A 17,777-nucleotide genomic window follows, 5' to 3' on the forward strand; every position below is an offset into this window, starting at 1 on the left:
TAAAGGTCAGCTGAAGTACAACAGTCCAAAACCTTTACAGAGAAAGTCAACACCTGTTGACAGATTAAAGAATTGCACTTACAGCCAATCAGAACAGCTGTTGCCATAGTTACGACTGTATTTGATGCATCACTCAGGTTCAGCATGTTCCCCGACATCTGGTTGAGATTGTCAACTGCATATTTAAACATGAAGGGAACCACCATATTCATTGCCTGCAAGTATGAAACAAAATTTAAAAAACAAAAAAAAATTAGCCCGTGGTGTATTAAAATACTTACAACACAATATTTTAAAATAAATATTAGGCCCCCCCGTACCTATGAGATACTTAAAGAGGCATGGAGTAAGGATTTGGGATACGAATTGAAAGGAATAAATTTTGCAAAACTGATAAACGATATACCACATCAGGTAGGTGGGGCAGAGTTACAGGAGAGTCAATATAGGGTAATACACAGGGGATACATAACGCAACACCAAGCAGCAAGAGCGGGTTGGATAGGCGCAGCTCAATGCTCCAAATGTAATAGAGAAAATAATACCTTTTTGCATGCATTCTGGAAATGTGCTCGAATAAAAATATTCTGGAGAGCTATACAGAAGTATATCGAGCAGATCATAGGGCAAAGATTACTCCCCTCCTGGAGAGGAGTGTTGTTGAACAAAAGGGATGCATATGGGACAACAGACAGCTATATAGGGCTATTTTTATGCAAGGCATATGCAGTGGGGAAAAAATGCATACTTAAACACTGGATGCAGGAAGATCCACCTTCCTTTTGGTACTGGAGAAATAGGATGCATGAATTAATGCTTTGGGAGGCTAGGACGGCCTTTGATAACTCAAAGAAAAGAAAGGAGTTTATTAAAATATGGAGTAAGTACTTGCAAAACATATCCCATAAAGCACGAAGTGCGGTACTAAATAGACTTGGAACGCCTTAGCCAGTGGGGTGTTTGGGAGAGTAGCATTTCAGGATGTAAATGGGTATAGTCCTGTAATAGATATTGAAAAAGATTAGGTGCTATGAAGTTAAAAACGATCACTGTAAAGATGTCAACCCCCGGGGGGGGGGGGGGGAGGGGAGGGAAAAAGGGGGGGGGGAGGGGGGGGAGAAAATGATGATGGAAAATATTGATGAAGCAGTTATGATGTATGTATGCAACAGTGACCTGTTCTTAGGATAATGAGCTGTTTGAATTTATGAACCATGTTTATAATGTTTATTGTCATCAATAAAAACTGTTGAAACATAAAATAAATATTAGGATCTCTGATAATTGTGTTATTAATTCATATTTCCTATTGGTTTCTATAACATTGACTTGGTTATCAAGATGCACCTTCATGAAAGCACTTTGTTATGTTATGAAAGGCGTAAGGTAAAAGATGAAAGAAACCATGAACAGCCAGAATCTTTATGCTGTTTTTAGAAAAGTCAGTTACAGAGTAGGGCTTCTTATGATCTTAGGTGTGTGTTTGAAATTTAGGGGTTTATTTTTGAAGCCGTTAGGTACTTTCCCAGGGTAAAAAAAAAATAGGGTTTTATCAGTTTATTTACATTGCAAAATAAAAAGTGTTTGACTTTTTAAGATGGATTCCATACAGTGACCCAAAACACATTTTTCTAGTGTCATCTCTGCCTAGCACCTCCCCTTGTTCCAGCTCAAGCCCCCTCCACCTACCAGGCACTGTGTATTGCTCCCATAGCTCTGTGATTGACTGGCTCTACAAAAGAGTTTATGATACAAGAATAGGCACTTGCTTTCTTCAAGAATAGAGAAAATGCTTATTTCATTATAAACCCTACTGCAGAGACAGGAGAAGAAGCAGAGAGTGATGGATCCAAGACTCAAGCTCCTTCCACTGCGAAAGGACTCTCCTCTACATCAGCAGCCTGCTCTGATGATGTCATCAGGCCCCAACAGCAGCTGCCAGATGACATCATCAGATCCCTACAGGAGGAGGAGGAAGGGGGAAGATTTTCAAGGTTCTTTGGTTATAACAAATCCCAATTTGCCTGTGAAGGAGCTTTTATTGCAGACTTTCCAATTATAAATGAAAATCAGAAGCCCTAGTTATAATATATTGAATGTGGTCTGCCACTCACCATAGGATGGCTTTGTTAACAAGTCAAAACATAAGATCCTGGGTACAGAGGACATTCACAAAACATGCTGGAAATATTCAAAAGTGTCTGGAATACAGAAACCTGCACCTGTGTACTTAAGGGTAATACCATACAAAGAACCTAGCTGTAAAATCTTTCTATAGGCTTATAGGCTGCAAAAGAGGTCTCCTTGAGCTCGGGGAGGAATCATTTCATTTGTGTGTGAGGAAGAGTAGGAGACAGAGGGCAGCAAGGCCCAGCAATTCCCTCCAGTTCAATTACCCAGGGATTTTACCCCCTATTTTAAATAACCCCCTCCCAACTCACTTTAGTTCATTCAATGAAATGATAGCCTTCAGCTATGAGCCATGTACAGGGCTCCTTTTAAAATAATGCCACCATGGAACCTAAATCCATTCGCTCATAGGACCCAACTTTTCTAAGTGATTGAGGGTGTTCAACTCAGCACACATTACCATGTCTATAAGAAGGAAAACAAAATATGGCAAAACTGACCAGGCTATATTTAAATATTACAGCATACAGGTAATGCATACACTGGGAGGGCTCGTGGCTAAAAGAGAACAGCTAGGAAGCACTCAATATCCCATCAGTCTCTCTTCCTCCCAACCCTCACGTCATCCCCTGCAATTTACTCCACCTCACTTTTCTCCTCCCTACTCCCTTCCACCCACACTCAGACAGAATGATTTTGTTGTTGTTGTTTCAGTTTGAGATTTGACTATAGGTCATTACAAAACTTTTTCAAATCATGACATCACATCCTGCCTAAACTCCTTCTGCTCCCCCATGTCCCTACAGAAAAATAACTTATTTATCCTGTTAACTGAAGAGCTGGAGGAGAATGGCAAAGTACCAGCTATTCTCCACCCTTGACCCATCCCAGCTTGCACAAAAATCTTTACTTTTGTGTCTATAGTTTGTCTTATTATCCTCTGTCTCTGCTTACTCTTGGTCTTCTCTTATGCGTCCTCTCTGCCTTCATGTTCTTTGTCTTTTACAAATTATTTTCCAGTCTTCTCACTTCCTTCTGGTGTCACTATCATGCCCCTTCCCTCCATCAAGACCTCTTTCCTCTCACCTCAGTCCCTCTTTTCCCAATCCCACACAGATACACTCCATCTCTTTCAGCTCCTCTTTCCTCTGCACCTTTCCCTCTGCCTGCTTTTCTTTCTCTCTCCCAAATCATGTCTCCTCTTCCCAGTTCTCTTCCCCTAATACAGCCCATGCTCCCTCTGAGCTCCTCTTACCCTCATAGCCTATTTCTTCTCTACTCATACAGTTCCACTCCCAGTTGCTCTCACCATCACTCAGTCTCTCTTCCCTTTACAGATTTCAAACACTTCCACCTCTTCACAGCAACATTCTCTCTCCCAAACAATAACCACTTTCAATTCCCTTCACCCCTTCATAGCCCCCTCTATTCCTTCCCTCAACTCCACTCCCAGCCTCTTCCCTTTACAACTACGTTCTGCCTCTTACAGCCCTTCACAGCAGAATTCTCTCTCTCTTCCAGTAACCCCCTTTCAGTTCAGTTCCCTTTACCCATTCCTAGATTTCTCTATTCCTTTCCCCACAGCTCCAATCCCTGTGCAAGTCACCATCACCTAGTCTCTCTCTCCTTTACACCTCCTTTCTGCTTCTTCTAGCCTTTCACAGCAGAATTCACTCTCCCAGGCAGTAACCCCTTTCAATTCACTTACCCCTTCCTACTCTAAACTCAGTTTGTCCCCATCATGGCTGTCTTCAAGTCTAGGCTTAAAGCCCACTTCTTTGCTACTGCTTTCGACTCCTAACCATGACTCTCTTACTCAACACCCTCACTTATCACCCCTACCCATGCAATTTCCCCACCCCTAGCTGTCTGTTCATCTGTCCAATTTAGATTGTAAGCTCTGTTGAGCAGGGACTGTCTTTTTCATGTTGATTTGTACAGCGCTGCGTAAGTCTAGTAGCGCTATAGAAATGTTTAATAGTAGTAGTAGTAGTAGTAGTAGTATCATCCAGCCTCTCTTCCTCTTACAGTTCCTTTCTGCCTCTTCTAGCCCTTTACAGAAGAATTCTCTCGACTAGCCAGTAACCACTTTCAGGTTAATTAATCCTTCCATAGTCCCCTCTATTCATCCCTCCAGTGTTTCACTGTCAGCCTCTGTCCCCATCACCCAGCTTCCCCTCCCCTTATAGCTACTTTCTCCCATCTCTAGCTCTTCACTGCTACATTCTGTCTCCTAGCCAGTAATCCATTTCAAACTTCTTCATCCCTATCTAGCTTCTCTATTCCTCTCCCAAGTGCTTCTCTTGTCCTTTTATTTTTTATTTTTATTTTTTTACCGTGATTGCTAAACGTATTACTGTGTGTGTTACATGTAAAATTGTCATGCCAATAAAGTTATGTGACTCAGTCTTCTTTTGGTGGCTGTTGCTCTTCCCCTCCCCATTGGCAGCTGTAGACAGGAAATACCTCTATCCTTGGTTACAGCAGCTCCCTCCTCCCCCTGAAACCCAAGGAGGTTAGATTGAGAACAGGAGACGGTATGAGCCTATCTAGCCAATTATATAGGCTAAAGCTAGTAGGCAGAGTTTGCTGGCAGTAGGAGGAGATTGCCACCATTTTCACTCACCCAAAACAATAGCAAATTATTATTAGAAATAAGGGACTGCCTATGTATGGTCCATCTGTAAAAAGTCTAAAGCTGTTACAGTTGGATAGGCAATGCCTTATAAGGTGGAGGACAAAAGATTTTATTTATTTCACAGCTTTTTAATTTATTTGAAAGCTTCCCATATGAAGATACACATATGAAATAAACATTTAATAACAAAAGCAGTTATAAACTCTGTATTTTGTGCTCATTTTTCTACATTGTTCTATACAATACGGATGGCAAAATTTCTGTGAGGGTATCCTGTTTCCTAATGGGTTCATCTTAACTGTTGCTATACTTTGCCTTGCGAAGTTTGGTATTATAAAGATGGAACATATTGCAATTAAATGAAAGTAAAATTAAACTCTCCTTTCATTGGGGCACATAGAATCATATCTTAATGTAATCTGTTTTGTAGAAGTTTATATTTTAGATACACACATGGATTATTCTGTCTTGAGAATGTTTCAGGGGCAAGTGGTTTTATAAGTCAAAATAAAAATAAAAATTGTGTTTCATGCAGATCTCTTGTTTAAACATAACTAAATGAGCTATAAGCCCCCAATGCAGTCTACTGGTTTATATTTTGTTTTTGTGATGACATACTGTGCCAAAACTGAAAATTCTTCTCTCTTATCTGGTCGATAATAAAACGAGTTCATCATGAACTCTACCCACCATAAAAGGTTGTTTCGTGGCTGTACATGAGGGTTACAATGTTGAATAAATAAGTGGAGGAGTAGCCTAGTGGTTATTAGGGTGGTGGACTCTGGTGCTGGGGAATGGGGGAACTGAGTTCGATTCCCACTTCAGGCACAGGCAGCTCCTTGTGACTCTGGGCAAGTCACTTAACCCTCCATTGCCCCAGGTACAAATAAGTGCCTGTATATAATATGTAAGCCACATTGAGCCCATGAATGGGAAAGCGCGGGGTACAAATCTAACAAAAAAAAAAGTACATGTTTTTGTTTCTAGTCATGCATCCAAAGGTTATATAATCCTTTCAAGAAAGCCAGTTGATTATTTAACTTAACTTATTAGTGGAACATAACCACAGAGACATGGTATGGTTGTATTTTCAATATGGTAATACTAGAGACCAGCTAAGCTATTTTGAGTTAGTTTTCACTGGACCAAACTTCCTTTTCTTGTGCCGTCACTATCTAGCTAGATAAACAGTGCATTAAAAGGTGGTGGATAAAGGTTTTTGCTTTTTTTTTAACATTTATATCCCACATTATCCCAAGCAAAATTGGATTCAATATAGATTACAATTGAAAATATAGTGAAGACAGAATAATATAATTCAGTTATATCATGGAAGCAAGTAGATGGGTATGTCTGAAACATTTAACAATGTTGAGATTAGTATATATAGCCAACTGGGCATTTAAAAGTCAGTCCTTTAATGATGGCGCATGTCAAGAAATCATAGCCGTAAGTATAGACAGTTATTCAAACATTATCATATGTACACCCCAGAACAGACATCCATATACATATTGCAAAAGTAAACAACTTCTACAGAGTACCTCCAAAACTTCATTTTTATTTTCTCATTTCCATCTTCCAAAATTCTAGACAGCAGATGTACAGATCAGAAGGACCCAAAGCACTCCAAAACAAGTAAAGTCAGAAACAAAACAGTTGTTCAACCATCCTTAGGATTCACCTTTGGGTTTAAAAAGCAATACCATGTGCATGTAAGGACTTGATAAACAAATTAAAACAAAGTTTAAAGCAAATGCCCTTAATTTGTAATACTTGGTATCAATAATGAAACAGTGATAGAATATTCACATAGCAAGCTGCCTGAGCCAACAGATTTATTTTCCATTGAACATAATTAACTTTGTATGAACTTGGCAGCTAACAGTGTGCTGAACTGGACAACGTTGGCACATTTAGACTGACTCTGGACAGAACTTCTGCATGAAGGAAGCCCTTCCCTCATTATTCAATACCCCCCCCCCCACACACTGTAAAACAGTAGTAATAAAAAAGGCAAGTGCATTTTTATAATATACCACTGCTTTCCACAAAACAAAAGGAGTAAGTTCCCACATGCCATCTTTTTTTTTATGTAGGCACAGGAAACAAAAAAAGATGTTAAATGCTCCCAGGTTTCAACCTAATAGGTTGGGGGTTTTTTTTTTAATTGTACTTATAAATAGTAAGTCTTGTTAAGCACCTGATTCTCATCACATGATAGCTGTTTTAGTGGCCCTTTACTAGATGAAAACATCTCTGCATGAATACAGGAGTCCCTATAACCAGCCCCTATAAATGACACAAGGAATTATAATTTAGAACTAATTACTTCTCTAACCGATGAAACCAATATTTCTATATCCGTATGCTGCACAAGCCAGCATTTTTGATGCTGTGAGATCAAATAAAAATGCTACCAACAATAAAGAACGACAATGTGGACAGGGCAGCTCATAAGTTTGCTTGCTTTGTTTTGAGTAAACGAAGATGACAGCTGCACAAAGGAAAGGAAGACTTGCCTAACTGGCTTCAGCTTTTTGATGTCATGCCATCTCCTGTTCTCAATCTAACCTCCTTGCTGAAACATATCAGACACCTGTACCCATTGGTCAGATTGTCCAGCCAGAAGGCTACAGAGAGAGGAGGGAGCAGTAACCAGTGTTGCCAGGTGGGCGGTTTTCCGCGACCCGCCGTGGGAAATTTTTGCCCGCGGCGGGTTGCGGTTTTTTGGGCTTCTTTTTTTTCTTTTGGGCGGTTTTCAGGCGGTTTTTTCGGCCGTGGGGGGCGGGGTTAGTGACGTTTTGGGCGGGGTTAGTGACGTTCTGGGCGGGGCCGATTATGGGGGAGGCGGGGCTGATGACAAGGGAGGCGGGGCCGGTGACGGGGAGGCGGGGCCGATAACAGCGGGGGCGGGGTTTGGGCTGGATTTAGGCTGGTTTGGGTGGGAAAAAGATTTTCCACCTGGCAACCTTGGCAGTAACTGGGATACAGAAACACTTCTTCCTACCTTCCTTTTCGGCCCTGCAGCATGGAGATTTCTGCTCCAAGCATTTTGTTTAATTGCACGATTAAAGGTGGGGCGTAGCTAGCTGTTCATTGCAGGGGACACGCATTTCTTCTCCCTCCCCACCCCACCCCATATTAGATATCATACCTTTGTGGGTGGGGACGCCGAAGCCAATCAAAGAAATCCACTCCCAAACTGTCCTCCTTGTGCAGCCTTGGGAGCGAGGAAGTCACCGGGGTGCCTCCAGCTGTTGATGCTAGCACTCCCTAAGCATGCTCAGTTCATATACAAACTGAGCATGCTTGGGGAGTGCAAGCGTGGTGGCTGGAGGCACCCTGCTGAATTCCTTGCTCCTGAGGAACTTTGAAGAGGAAGGGGGCTGACTAAGGCAGCAGATTTCTTTGGCTGGCGGGGCTTCAGCTACCCCGCCAGCCACTGAACAGATACTGCAGCTTTGGAGGGAGCCTGAGCCCATTCTCTCTCTCGTGTGCCCCCCTGGGCCTTCACCCATTCTCTCTCTCGTGCCCCCCCCCCCATGCCTTCACCCATTCTCTCTCGTGCCCCCATGCCTTCTCCCATTCTCTCTCGTTTGCCGCCCCCCCCCCCCCCCGTGCCTTCACCCATTTTCTCTCTCGTGTGTCAGAAGGGGGCATGACAGGTCAGAAGGAAAGGCCCAGTGCAGGCCGAAGCAGCGTTTCAATACACTTCTGCTAAAGGGCGAACACTTACTGCAAATAAAAAGGTTAACTGAGAGAAGAGGGGAGACTTTGCCGGTGGTCTGGGAGGGGAGGGAGAGATGCCGGACCAACCGTGTGTACAGGTGGGAGGGTTAGTAATTGTGATTAAGTTTTTTTAATCACACAACGCGTTAATTGCTATTAACGTGCAGCCCTACTCCAAATTTAATTAAGTATATGATTAAAATATTGGAGGTGTCCAGACACCCACACAGCTGGCACCTATGTGTTCATTGGGTGTCACCACTGAATACTGACTGATGTTCCCTTAGCCGGGGCCAGCGAATGGTGCCTGCACAGTATCCTGTCCTAGATGAGGAACACAGGACACATACTCAGGCCTTCTGCCTAGCTACGTTTCAACAGTCTGGTGCAAGTCTGAACACAAAAGGAGACAGCATCTCTGCAGATACGAGTACTAAAACATGTCTTGTGAAAGTGCAAAAAGCCTTAACGTTTCTCCACAGATTTGCCAGACACTCAGTCTGCCAAGGCCAGTAATTATCCTTAGTTTCTCTGTTGGATTTTCACAGTTCTCTGGTGAAGCTGTTTTTATGGGAGAACCTCAAGTGGTTGTGTGCATAAGTACCACCAAACTGGGACAGAGCAATGATCCTGAAGAGGTGCTAAGACAGAACCTGCGGAGAGGAGGAAAACGTCACCGATGAGTATTCATCTACTGGGAAACTGCGTTCAAACTTGGGAAAAGGTAGACTTAGGGTTAAATAGGTAATTTCAGTGTTTTTTTTTAAGTTACTCTTCTTATCTAAGACAGACAATTTAGAATTTAAAGTTGCTGTTTTACAGTTCAAACTAACATTAGTTTAGAGCACAACTAGCAGTTAAAGGAAGAGGAAGCCTCTGTTTAGAGTTTAGCTCCCACCCCAACCATCCCAGGCTTGATCTTTGCTTTATTGGCTTTCAATCCAACTAGGAGGATAGGTGGTTTAAATTAGGGCATCTTTGTCAACCAGTAAATTAACTTCTGACAATATAGAAGGGTATTTTCGAAATGACGTCCATGTTAGAATAGAGATGTCCAGCTTATTTTTTTCATTTCATTTACTTGATTATATATCCCACAGCATTCCAAAGAATGTTTGGTTCAATGTGGCTCACATAGAACAAGAGTAAATAGTGATTACATAGAACCCAGTGATATAGTATTAAACATGAGAATAGAGAAACATAGAAACATGATGGCAGATAAAGGCCATATGACCCATCCAGTCTGCAACCCCTAATTCTTCCTGTTCCTAAACGATCCCACATGCTTATCAAATGCCTTTTTAAATTCTGAAACAGTCCTCGACTCCACCACCTCCACCGGGAGGCCATTCCACGCCTCCACCACCCTTTCTGTGAAATAATACTTCCTTAGGTTACTCCTAAACCTATTCCCTCTTAACTTTGTCATATGCCCCCTCATTCCTGAGCTCTCCTTCATTTGAAAAAGGCTCTCTTCCTGTACATAAATGCCCTTGAGATATTTAAACGTTTCTATCATGTCTCCTCTCTCCTAGCGTATACATGTTGAGGTTCATAAGCCTGTCCCTATAATTTTTGCATTCAAGACCACTTACTAATTTCATAGCCGCCCTCTGGACCGACTCCATCCTGTTTATATCTTTCCTTAGGTGCGGTCTCCAGAACTGCACGCAGTACTCTAAATGGGGCCTCACTATTATACAATGGCACTATCACCTCCTTTTTCCTGCTAATCATGCCTCTCTTTATGCACCCAAGCATTCTTCTGGCTTTGACCGTCGCTTTTTCTACCTGTTTGGAAGCTTTAAGGTCATCAGACACAATCATCCCCAAGTCCTGCTCTTCCTTCATACACTGAAGCACTTCACCCCCTATACTGTACAGTTCCCTCGGATTTTTGCAACCCAAGTGCATGACCCTGCATTTTTTGGGATTAAACCTTAGTTGCCAAATATCGGTCCATTCCTCTAGCTCTGCTAGGTCCTTCCTCATGTCATTCACATCCTCCAGGGTATCCACCCTGTGGCAGAGTTTAGTATCATCCACAAAGAGACAAACCTTACCAGACAGCCCTTCCACAATATCGCTCACAAAGATGTTAAAAAGAGCAAGCCCTAGGACTGATCCCTGAGGTACTCCACTGACGACATCCTTTTCTTCAGAGGAAGCTCCATTTACCACCACCCTCTGTCTCCTACCATTCAACCAATTTTTAACCCAATCAGTTACTCTAGGTCCCACACCGAGGGCACTCAATTTATTTATCAGTCACCTATGCGAAACTGTGCTTTGCTGAAATCCAAGTATACCACATCAAGCGCCCCTCCCACATCCAACTGTTTGGTCACCCAGTCAAAGAAGACAGTCAGATTCGTCTTACACGACCTGCCACTAGTGAAGCCATGCTGCCTTGGGTCCCGCATTCCATGTAGTTCAAGAAATCTCACAATCCTCCTCTTTAGAAGTGTTTCCATTAGCTTACTCGCCACCGAGGTCAGACTGACAGGTCTGTAAATCCCAACCTCCTCCTTACTTCCACTCTTATGCAAAGGAACCACATCCGTCCTTCTCCAATCCACCGGGACCACGTCAGTTTCTAAGGAAGCATTGAAGAGGTCCATCGGAGCCGACAGAACTTCTCAGAGTTCCTTAAGCACCCTTGGGTGTATCCCATTAGGCCCCATCGCTCTGTCTACTTTTACTTTGGCAAGCTCCTCACAAACACAGTCCTCCATAAACGGGTCTTGGTCTACCATACATCCATCCCCTTTAGTCTTTGTTTTCTGCAGCCCTACCCCAGGTCTTTCATTCGTGAAAGGTTACTCAGTGTTATAAAACTTATAACATTGTGTAACCTTGTAGCGATTGTTCAAGCATTGATCAGACAGGGATTAAGGGGACAGTGAAATATCAAGTAGTCCTAAGGAGGCAAAGAGCATTCAGCAACCTGTTTGATGTTTTGCATGTGTGATCTTGATGAGAGGGTCCGCGAAAGAGGGGAAAATCCTGGCTAATGGAGTGGTGTGGGGATCTCACATCTCACATGTACCTTCCAACTGGAAATATGTCAAGATTTCTTTTCGAAAATACATAAGATGGACATCCATGTGCTGAGGACGTCCAGCACGAACAACCATTTTACAAACTGAAAAATCCAATATACGAACAGCAAAAAGCAGGGACAAGGATGTCTGTCTTGCAGCATTCTTAGAAGAATAGTTACACAGCGTCTGCCCATCCCCCCGGGTTATCAACCATTACATATTCCAGCTCACATTGTGCCCTTATAACCCACCCCCTAACTCAAGTTCTGGCGGCTCTGCTCAACCAGCAGCTGCCTCCTTGAAATATAGTCTGATCATATCAGCTCACAGGCAGCAATACAGTGACCCTTCTTTCCTCCCAATGCTGACCAAGTTTGAACCCTCCTAAAATGCCTGCTTCGTGTTGCCCATTGCTGCAGAGCTGCCATTTGCCTCAACTGGCAAGACCCAAGAACCATCCAGTCTAGGCTCACTGTAAACTATCCCAATGCCCATGACACACAAGCAACAAGTCTTACCTTTATTCTGCACACTGCTAGCTGGCAAAAAAAAAAAAAGCCCATCACTGCACTTCCAGCAGGTACCATTTGTGCTGCCCGCTGATAATGCAGAATATGCCCCCAACAACATGAGATGCACCAACTGATAGCGGTGGCAATGGTATACACTTTGGCTTATCGGCCCGTGTCTTTCTGGGTTCCAGCTGCTGCAGGGCCAGCAAACATGGCAAACACCAGCTGTGGCAGCACAGACTACTTCCTCCTCTCTACATTTTTTTTAAATTCCTGTCCTGCTTTGCATGTAGTGTACACAGCTGCTAGACTAGGAATGCACAGCTGTGCATGTGTACCTTAGACGCAGCCAAAATGCAAAGCGAAGAAACAGACAGATGCAACCAAAATAGCTGCTCTCACTAGCAAAACGTGCCTTAAAACAGTTTTGTTTTGTTTTTTTTAAATAAACTAGCAAAAAAAAAAAAATTCCCCAACACCAAAGAATTTTGGCCAGCACCAATGTTTTCTAAATGTTTTCAATCCCTGCAAATACATTTAAAAAGTTTGCGTCAACATTACAGATGGGCAAACCTAGCAGAACATGAAACAAAGCCTCTGTTTTAGCAGTTATTGGTCAGTGTCTGTGTGGTACTAGTTTCTAAGGGCAGCAAGAGGAGAAAAAGTTCTACAAGCATATAACAAAGCCTGAAAGATGCAAATATTACATTTTATCTCTGAGTAGTTAAACAGAAAACCCAAAAAGCAAAAAAAAAAAAAGTTCCCCCAATGAGACGGCCTTCTAAAATATAATTCAGATCATTTCCAATATAGGACAGGTCTTGAACCTCTTCAGCCCTGTTGTCCACTTTGCAATAAATTTAAGTGGTGTCAAGTTACAGTTCTGCAAATGTGCGTCTTTCTACAAACTGTGTTGTTCTATTTTAATAACCTTTAAAGCTGGGATCTCATCTTACAGAAGTTCCAATTCCCTGAGGATAAAGCACGAACAAAAATAAGGCAGTGCGGTGTTGCACTCCCTTCGTAATCAATTCGGGAGGATTCTCACCACCTCATTTTAGGAAATTCATTATTCTTACAAGGATTAAAGCAACAATGAGGGAAAGCAGGAATAAGTTTACTAACCCTCATGGGGTTTTTTTTTTCCATATTGTGCATGTTACATCTAAAATGTCAGCATGTGCACACAGCGAGAGCTTTATCACCGACACTCACGCACAAGAATGTTTCTCTCGTTCTCAGCCTGGCTTCAAATTTATGTAATTTCTGCTTATGTAGCAGCAACTCAACTATTGACTCCCACTGTCTGGATTTAACATACAAAAGTAAATCAACCATCTTACTAATACTCCTAATCAATTCTATAGTGCTACTAGATGCAGTGCTGTACAAATACACAGAAACGGCAGTCCCTGCACCAGAAAGATAAAAATCTATTGAAGACAAACAGGATAAATAGGATTAGGACATTTTATTTATTGTAGGTAATAAATAGAATAATATAAAGAAAATAAGATGCTACCTTTTATAACTGGACTAATAAAACACTTCTTGATGAGCTTTCGAAGGTAACCCTTCTTTGGATTGGAAATTCAGAAATGAGATGTATCAGAATATATCTGAGAAACATAAAAGCATTCCAATGACAGTCTCATGGGGAAGGTAGGGGTGGGTGGGTGGGTGAGACAAACAGGGAGAGACAGATGAGTGTTCAGAGAGTGACAAAGCAGTATAATTTTAGGGTTTATAATGTGATAGGAAACCCAGATCTTTGTTAAGTCCTATCTAGTGGGTGACAAAATAGTTCATCATTTTAAATTAAAAGGTTTTACGTTCCTGGATGGTTTTGAAATTTCCTTTTATTTTTTGTTACATTTGTACCCCGCGCTTTCCCACTCATGGCAGGCTCAATGCGGCTTACATGGGGCAATGGAGGGTTAAGTGACTTGCCCAGAGTCACAAGGAGCTGCCTGTGCCTGAAGTGAGAATCCAACTCAGTTCCTCAGTTCCCCAGGACCAAAGTCCACCACCCTAACCACTAGGCCACTCCTCCACTCTCAACATAAAGTCTCAACATAGTGTGTAGTGCTCTGGTCTGGCAAAATGTCCTACAGAGGGGTTTATCCTGGTTAACACTATAGTTTCTGATCTGTATAGATTCAATCTCATCTTTAAGCATTTGGCCTCTCTCTCCAACATAGAATCCTTTTTTCACATTTTTTGCATTGAATAATATACGCTACATTTGAAGAAGAGCATGCGTAGGATCCCCGTTTGCTGAATGTTTTTCCCATGTGACTGACCGTGGGGTCTTGTGATATATGTTGGTACAGTTTGCAACTTGATATCTTGCAGGGACGTGTGCCATTCTCTTTTCAGTTGCTACTGGGAGTTTTGTTTTCACTAATTTTTGTTTCAGATTCGGTGGTTGCCGGAAGGCCAGCATGTCTTGGGACTTCTGGTTGAAGTATTCTCTTGTAGGGTGTCCAGGTTGTGTGGTACTTTACTGGTAACTAAAGGTATCCCTACCCCAGCAGCGCAATCCAGAACTTCCACCGCAATTGCGAACTCATCACTAAACTGAAAATGTCTAGATGTTCTTCTCTGCTCAGATTCATCCTTCATTTTGGACCAAGAACAAGTGATGTAGGATTTGTTTGGTAACCTCTGCCTTCCTCCAGTCATTGTGGTCAATTTTATTTGTTTTATTTAAAAATTTGTATTCCCCTCAATCCCACTGCACATACATAATCGATACTGCTTCAAGAACAATAAAATTCAACAACAAATACACATACCAGCTTTATCTGGTCGGGTCTTCTGTTGGGATTGGCTTTTCCCTTGGCTCTCTTATTGTAATAGTAGGCCTATTTATCATTAGCTGCCTCTAGGCAATGATGAATCATCTATGATGGAGTTGCCTGCAGAGCATTCATATCAGGAAGAAGAGTCCTCGTCCATCATCCAAACATTATTTCAGCTAAGGCTTTCTGTAAAATTTGCTTTGCTGTTTGGACAGTGTTTTCTGCCTTCCCATTTGGGATTGAAATATGTTGATTCTCACCTTTAGCCATGGCCTAGTAGAAGCAGGGTAAGAGTAGTGTTTTTGGGCAGTGTCCGATTGGATCTTAGCACAAATATATCACTTCTGGACAAAGTTCTCAATTTCACAATTCAAGGATGGCCAGAAAAGTACCTTTCTAGCGGCTGAATGCATCCGTTGATACAAATATGACTTGTAAAAACTCTTTCAATCATCTTTTGCCTGGTTTTGGCCAGAGGTACAGTCATTGTCCTGTGTACATCAGGTCCTGTTCGACAGCCAATTCATCACAAAAGTTCTGAAATTATCTAGTCTTCAGTGGCAGCATCTCCTCATTAGTTGGCCATCCTCTCTTGATATGCAATTTCATGGTCCGGTAGATCTCATCACTTTCTCCAGATCACTGAATTGTATCTATTGGTTCAGGTGTTTCAACCAGCTCTATCTCTGGGTGAAATGCCTTATTGATCAATAAGGCCAACTCTTCTGTAAAAAAAAATCACCAACCATGATCTATACTGGGCTGTCTGTGGAAAAGCCCTGCTCAGTGTGTCAGCAATGACCACCTCACTTCCTGATATGTATTATATTTCAAAGGTATATGTCTGAAGGCAAAGTATCAAACTCTGTATTCATTTGTTTCTAGACAATGCAGACCAGTGGCTTGTGATTGGTTTAAACAGTCTGGCATAGACATAAGTATAAAAATACTCCACTACATAAAAGATGGCAAGAAGCTTTCTCTATCTAGGCATAGTTTTGCTCCACCTTTGTTAATGCAGAGTTTAATTACATGTTAAGTGAAGAAATCTTTTCTCCGATTCATTTTAAATTTACTACTTTGTAGCTTCATCGCATGCCCCCTAGTCCTAGTATTTTTGGAAAGCGTAAACAGACGCTTCATGTCTACTCTACTCATTATTTTATAGACCTCTATCATATCTACCCTCAGCCGCCTTTTCTCCAACCTGAAGAGCCCTAGCTGCTTTAGCCTATCCTCATAGGGAAGTCGCCCCATCCCCTTTATCATTTTCATCACCCTTCTCTGCACCTTTTCTAATTCCACTATAACTTTTTTGAGCTGCGGCAACCAGAATTGGACACAATATTCGAGGTGAGGTCACACCATGGAGCAATACAAAGACATTATAACATCCTCATTTTTGTTTTCCATTCCTTTCCTATTAATACCTAACATTCTATTTGCTTTCTTAGCCACAGCAGCACACTGAGCAGAAAGTTTCAACGTATCATCGACGACGACACCTAGATCCCTTTCTTGGTCTGTGACTCCTAACATGGAACCTTGCATGACTTAGCTATAATTCGGGTTCCTCTTTCCCACATGAATCACTTTGCACTTGCTCACATTAAACATCATCTGCCATTTAGACGCGATTTAACGACTTTGAATAACTTTGTGTCATCAGCAAATTTAATTACCTCACTAGTTACTCCCATTTCTAGGTCATTTATAAATATGCTAAAAAGCAGCGGTCCCAGCACAGACCCCAGGGGAACCCTACTATCTACCCTTCTCCATTGAGAATACTGACCATTTAACCCTACTCTCTGTTTTCTATCTTTTAACCAGTTTTTAATCCACAGTAGAACACTACCTCCTATCCCATCACTCTTCAATTTCCAATGGAGTCTTTCATGAGGTACTTTGTCAAACGCCTTCTGAAAATCCATATACACAATATCAACCGTCTCACCTTTATCCACGTTTGTTCACCCCTTCAAAGAAATGTAATAGATTGGTGAGGCAAGATTTCACTTCACTAAATTCATGTTGACTGTCTCATTAATCCATGCTTTTGAATATGCTCTGTTAGGGGCATAATCGAAAGGGATGCCCAAGTTTTTCTGAGGACGTCCTCGCAGAACATCCCCGTAAAGGGGCGGTGAAACCAGTATTATGGAAACACGATGGACGTCCATCTTTCGTTTCGATAATACGGTTGGGGACACCCAAATCTCAACATTTAGGTCGACCTTAGAGATGGTCGTCCTTAGACTTGGTCGTTTCTGATTTTTGGTGATAATGGAAACTAAGGACGCCCATCTCAGAAACGACCAAATCCAAGCCCTTTGGTCGTGGGAGGAGCCAGCATTCATAGTGCACTGGTCCCCCTCACATGCCAGGACACCAACCGGGCACCCTAGGGGGCACTGTAGTGGACTTCAGAAATTGCTCCCAGGTGAATAGCTCCCTTACCGTGTGTGCTGAGCCCCCCAAAACCTACTACCGACAACTGTACACCACTACCATAGCCCTTATGGGTGAAGGGGGGCACCTAGATGTGGGTACAGTGGGTTTCTGGTGGGTTTTGGAGGGCTCACATTTACCATCACAAGTGTACAGGTAGGGGGGGGGGAAGGGCCTGGGTCTTCCTGCCTGAAGTGCACTACACCCACTAAAACTGCTCCAGGGACCTGCATACTGCTGTGATGGACCTGCCCTCTACCCTCATTTCCCCCTACGTTCCCGCCCGTAACCTCCGATCACAGGACAAATCCCTCCTCTCAGTACCCTTCTCCACCACCGCCAACTCCAGGCTCCGCTCATTCTGCCTCGCCTCACCCTATGCTTGGAATCAACTTCCTGAGCCCTTACGCCAAGCCCCCTCCCTACCCATCTTCAAATCCTTGCTCAAAGCCCACCTCTTCAA

General features: G+C 42.5%; 1 protein-coding gene across 2 annotated transcripts in view; it reads right to left on the reverse strand.

The window, feature by feature from the left end:
* ABCB7 (ATP binding cassette subfamily B member 7) overlaps positions 1-17,777 on the reverse strand; it is a 183,507-nt gene that overhangs the window by 94,895 nt on the left and 70,835 nt on the right. For both annotated transcript variants that reach the window (XM_030208818.1, XM_030208819.1), the window contains exon 5: positions 83-215. In XM_030208818.1, the coding sequence (XP_030064678.1) occupies positions 83-215 (133 nt within the window). The remainder of the gene's footprint in view (positions 1-82; positions 216-17,777) is intronic.

Source organism: Microcaecilia unicolor, chromosome 7, assembly GCF_901765095.1.
Source record: "Microcaecilia unicolor chromosome 7, aMicUni1.1, whole genome shotgun sequence".
Classification (NCBI taxonomy): Eukaryota; Metazoa; Chordata; class Amphibia; order Gymnophiona; family Siphonopidae; genus Microcaecilia; species Microcaecilia unicolor.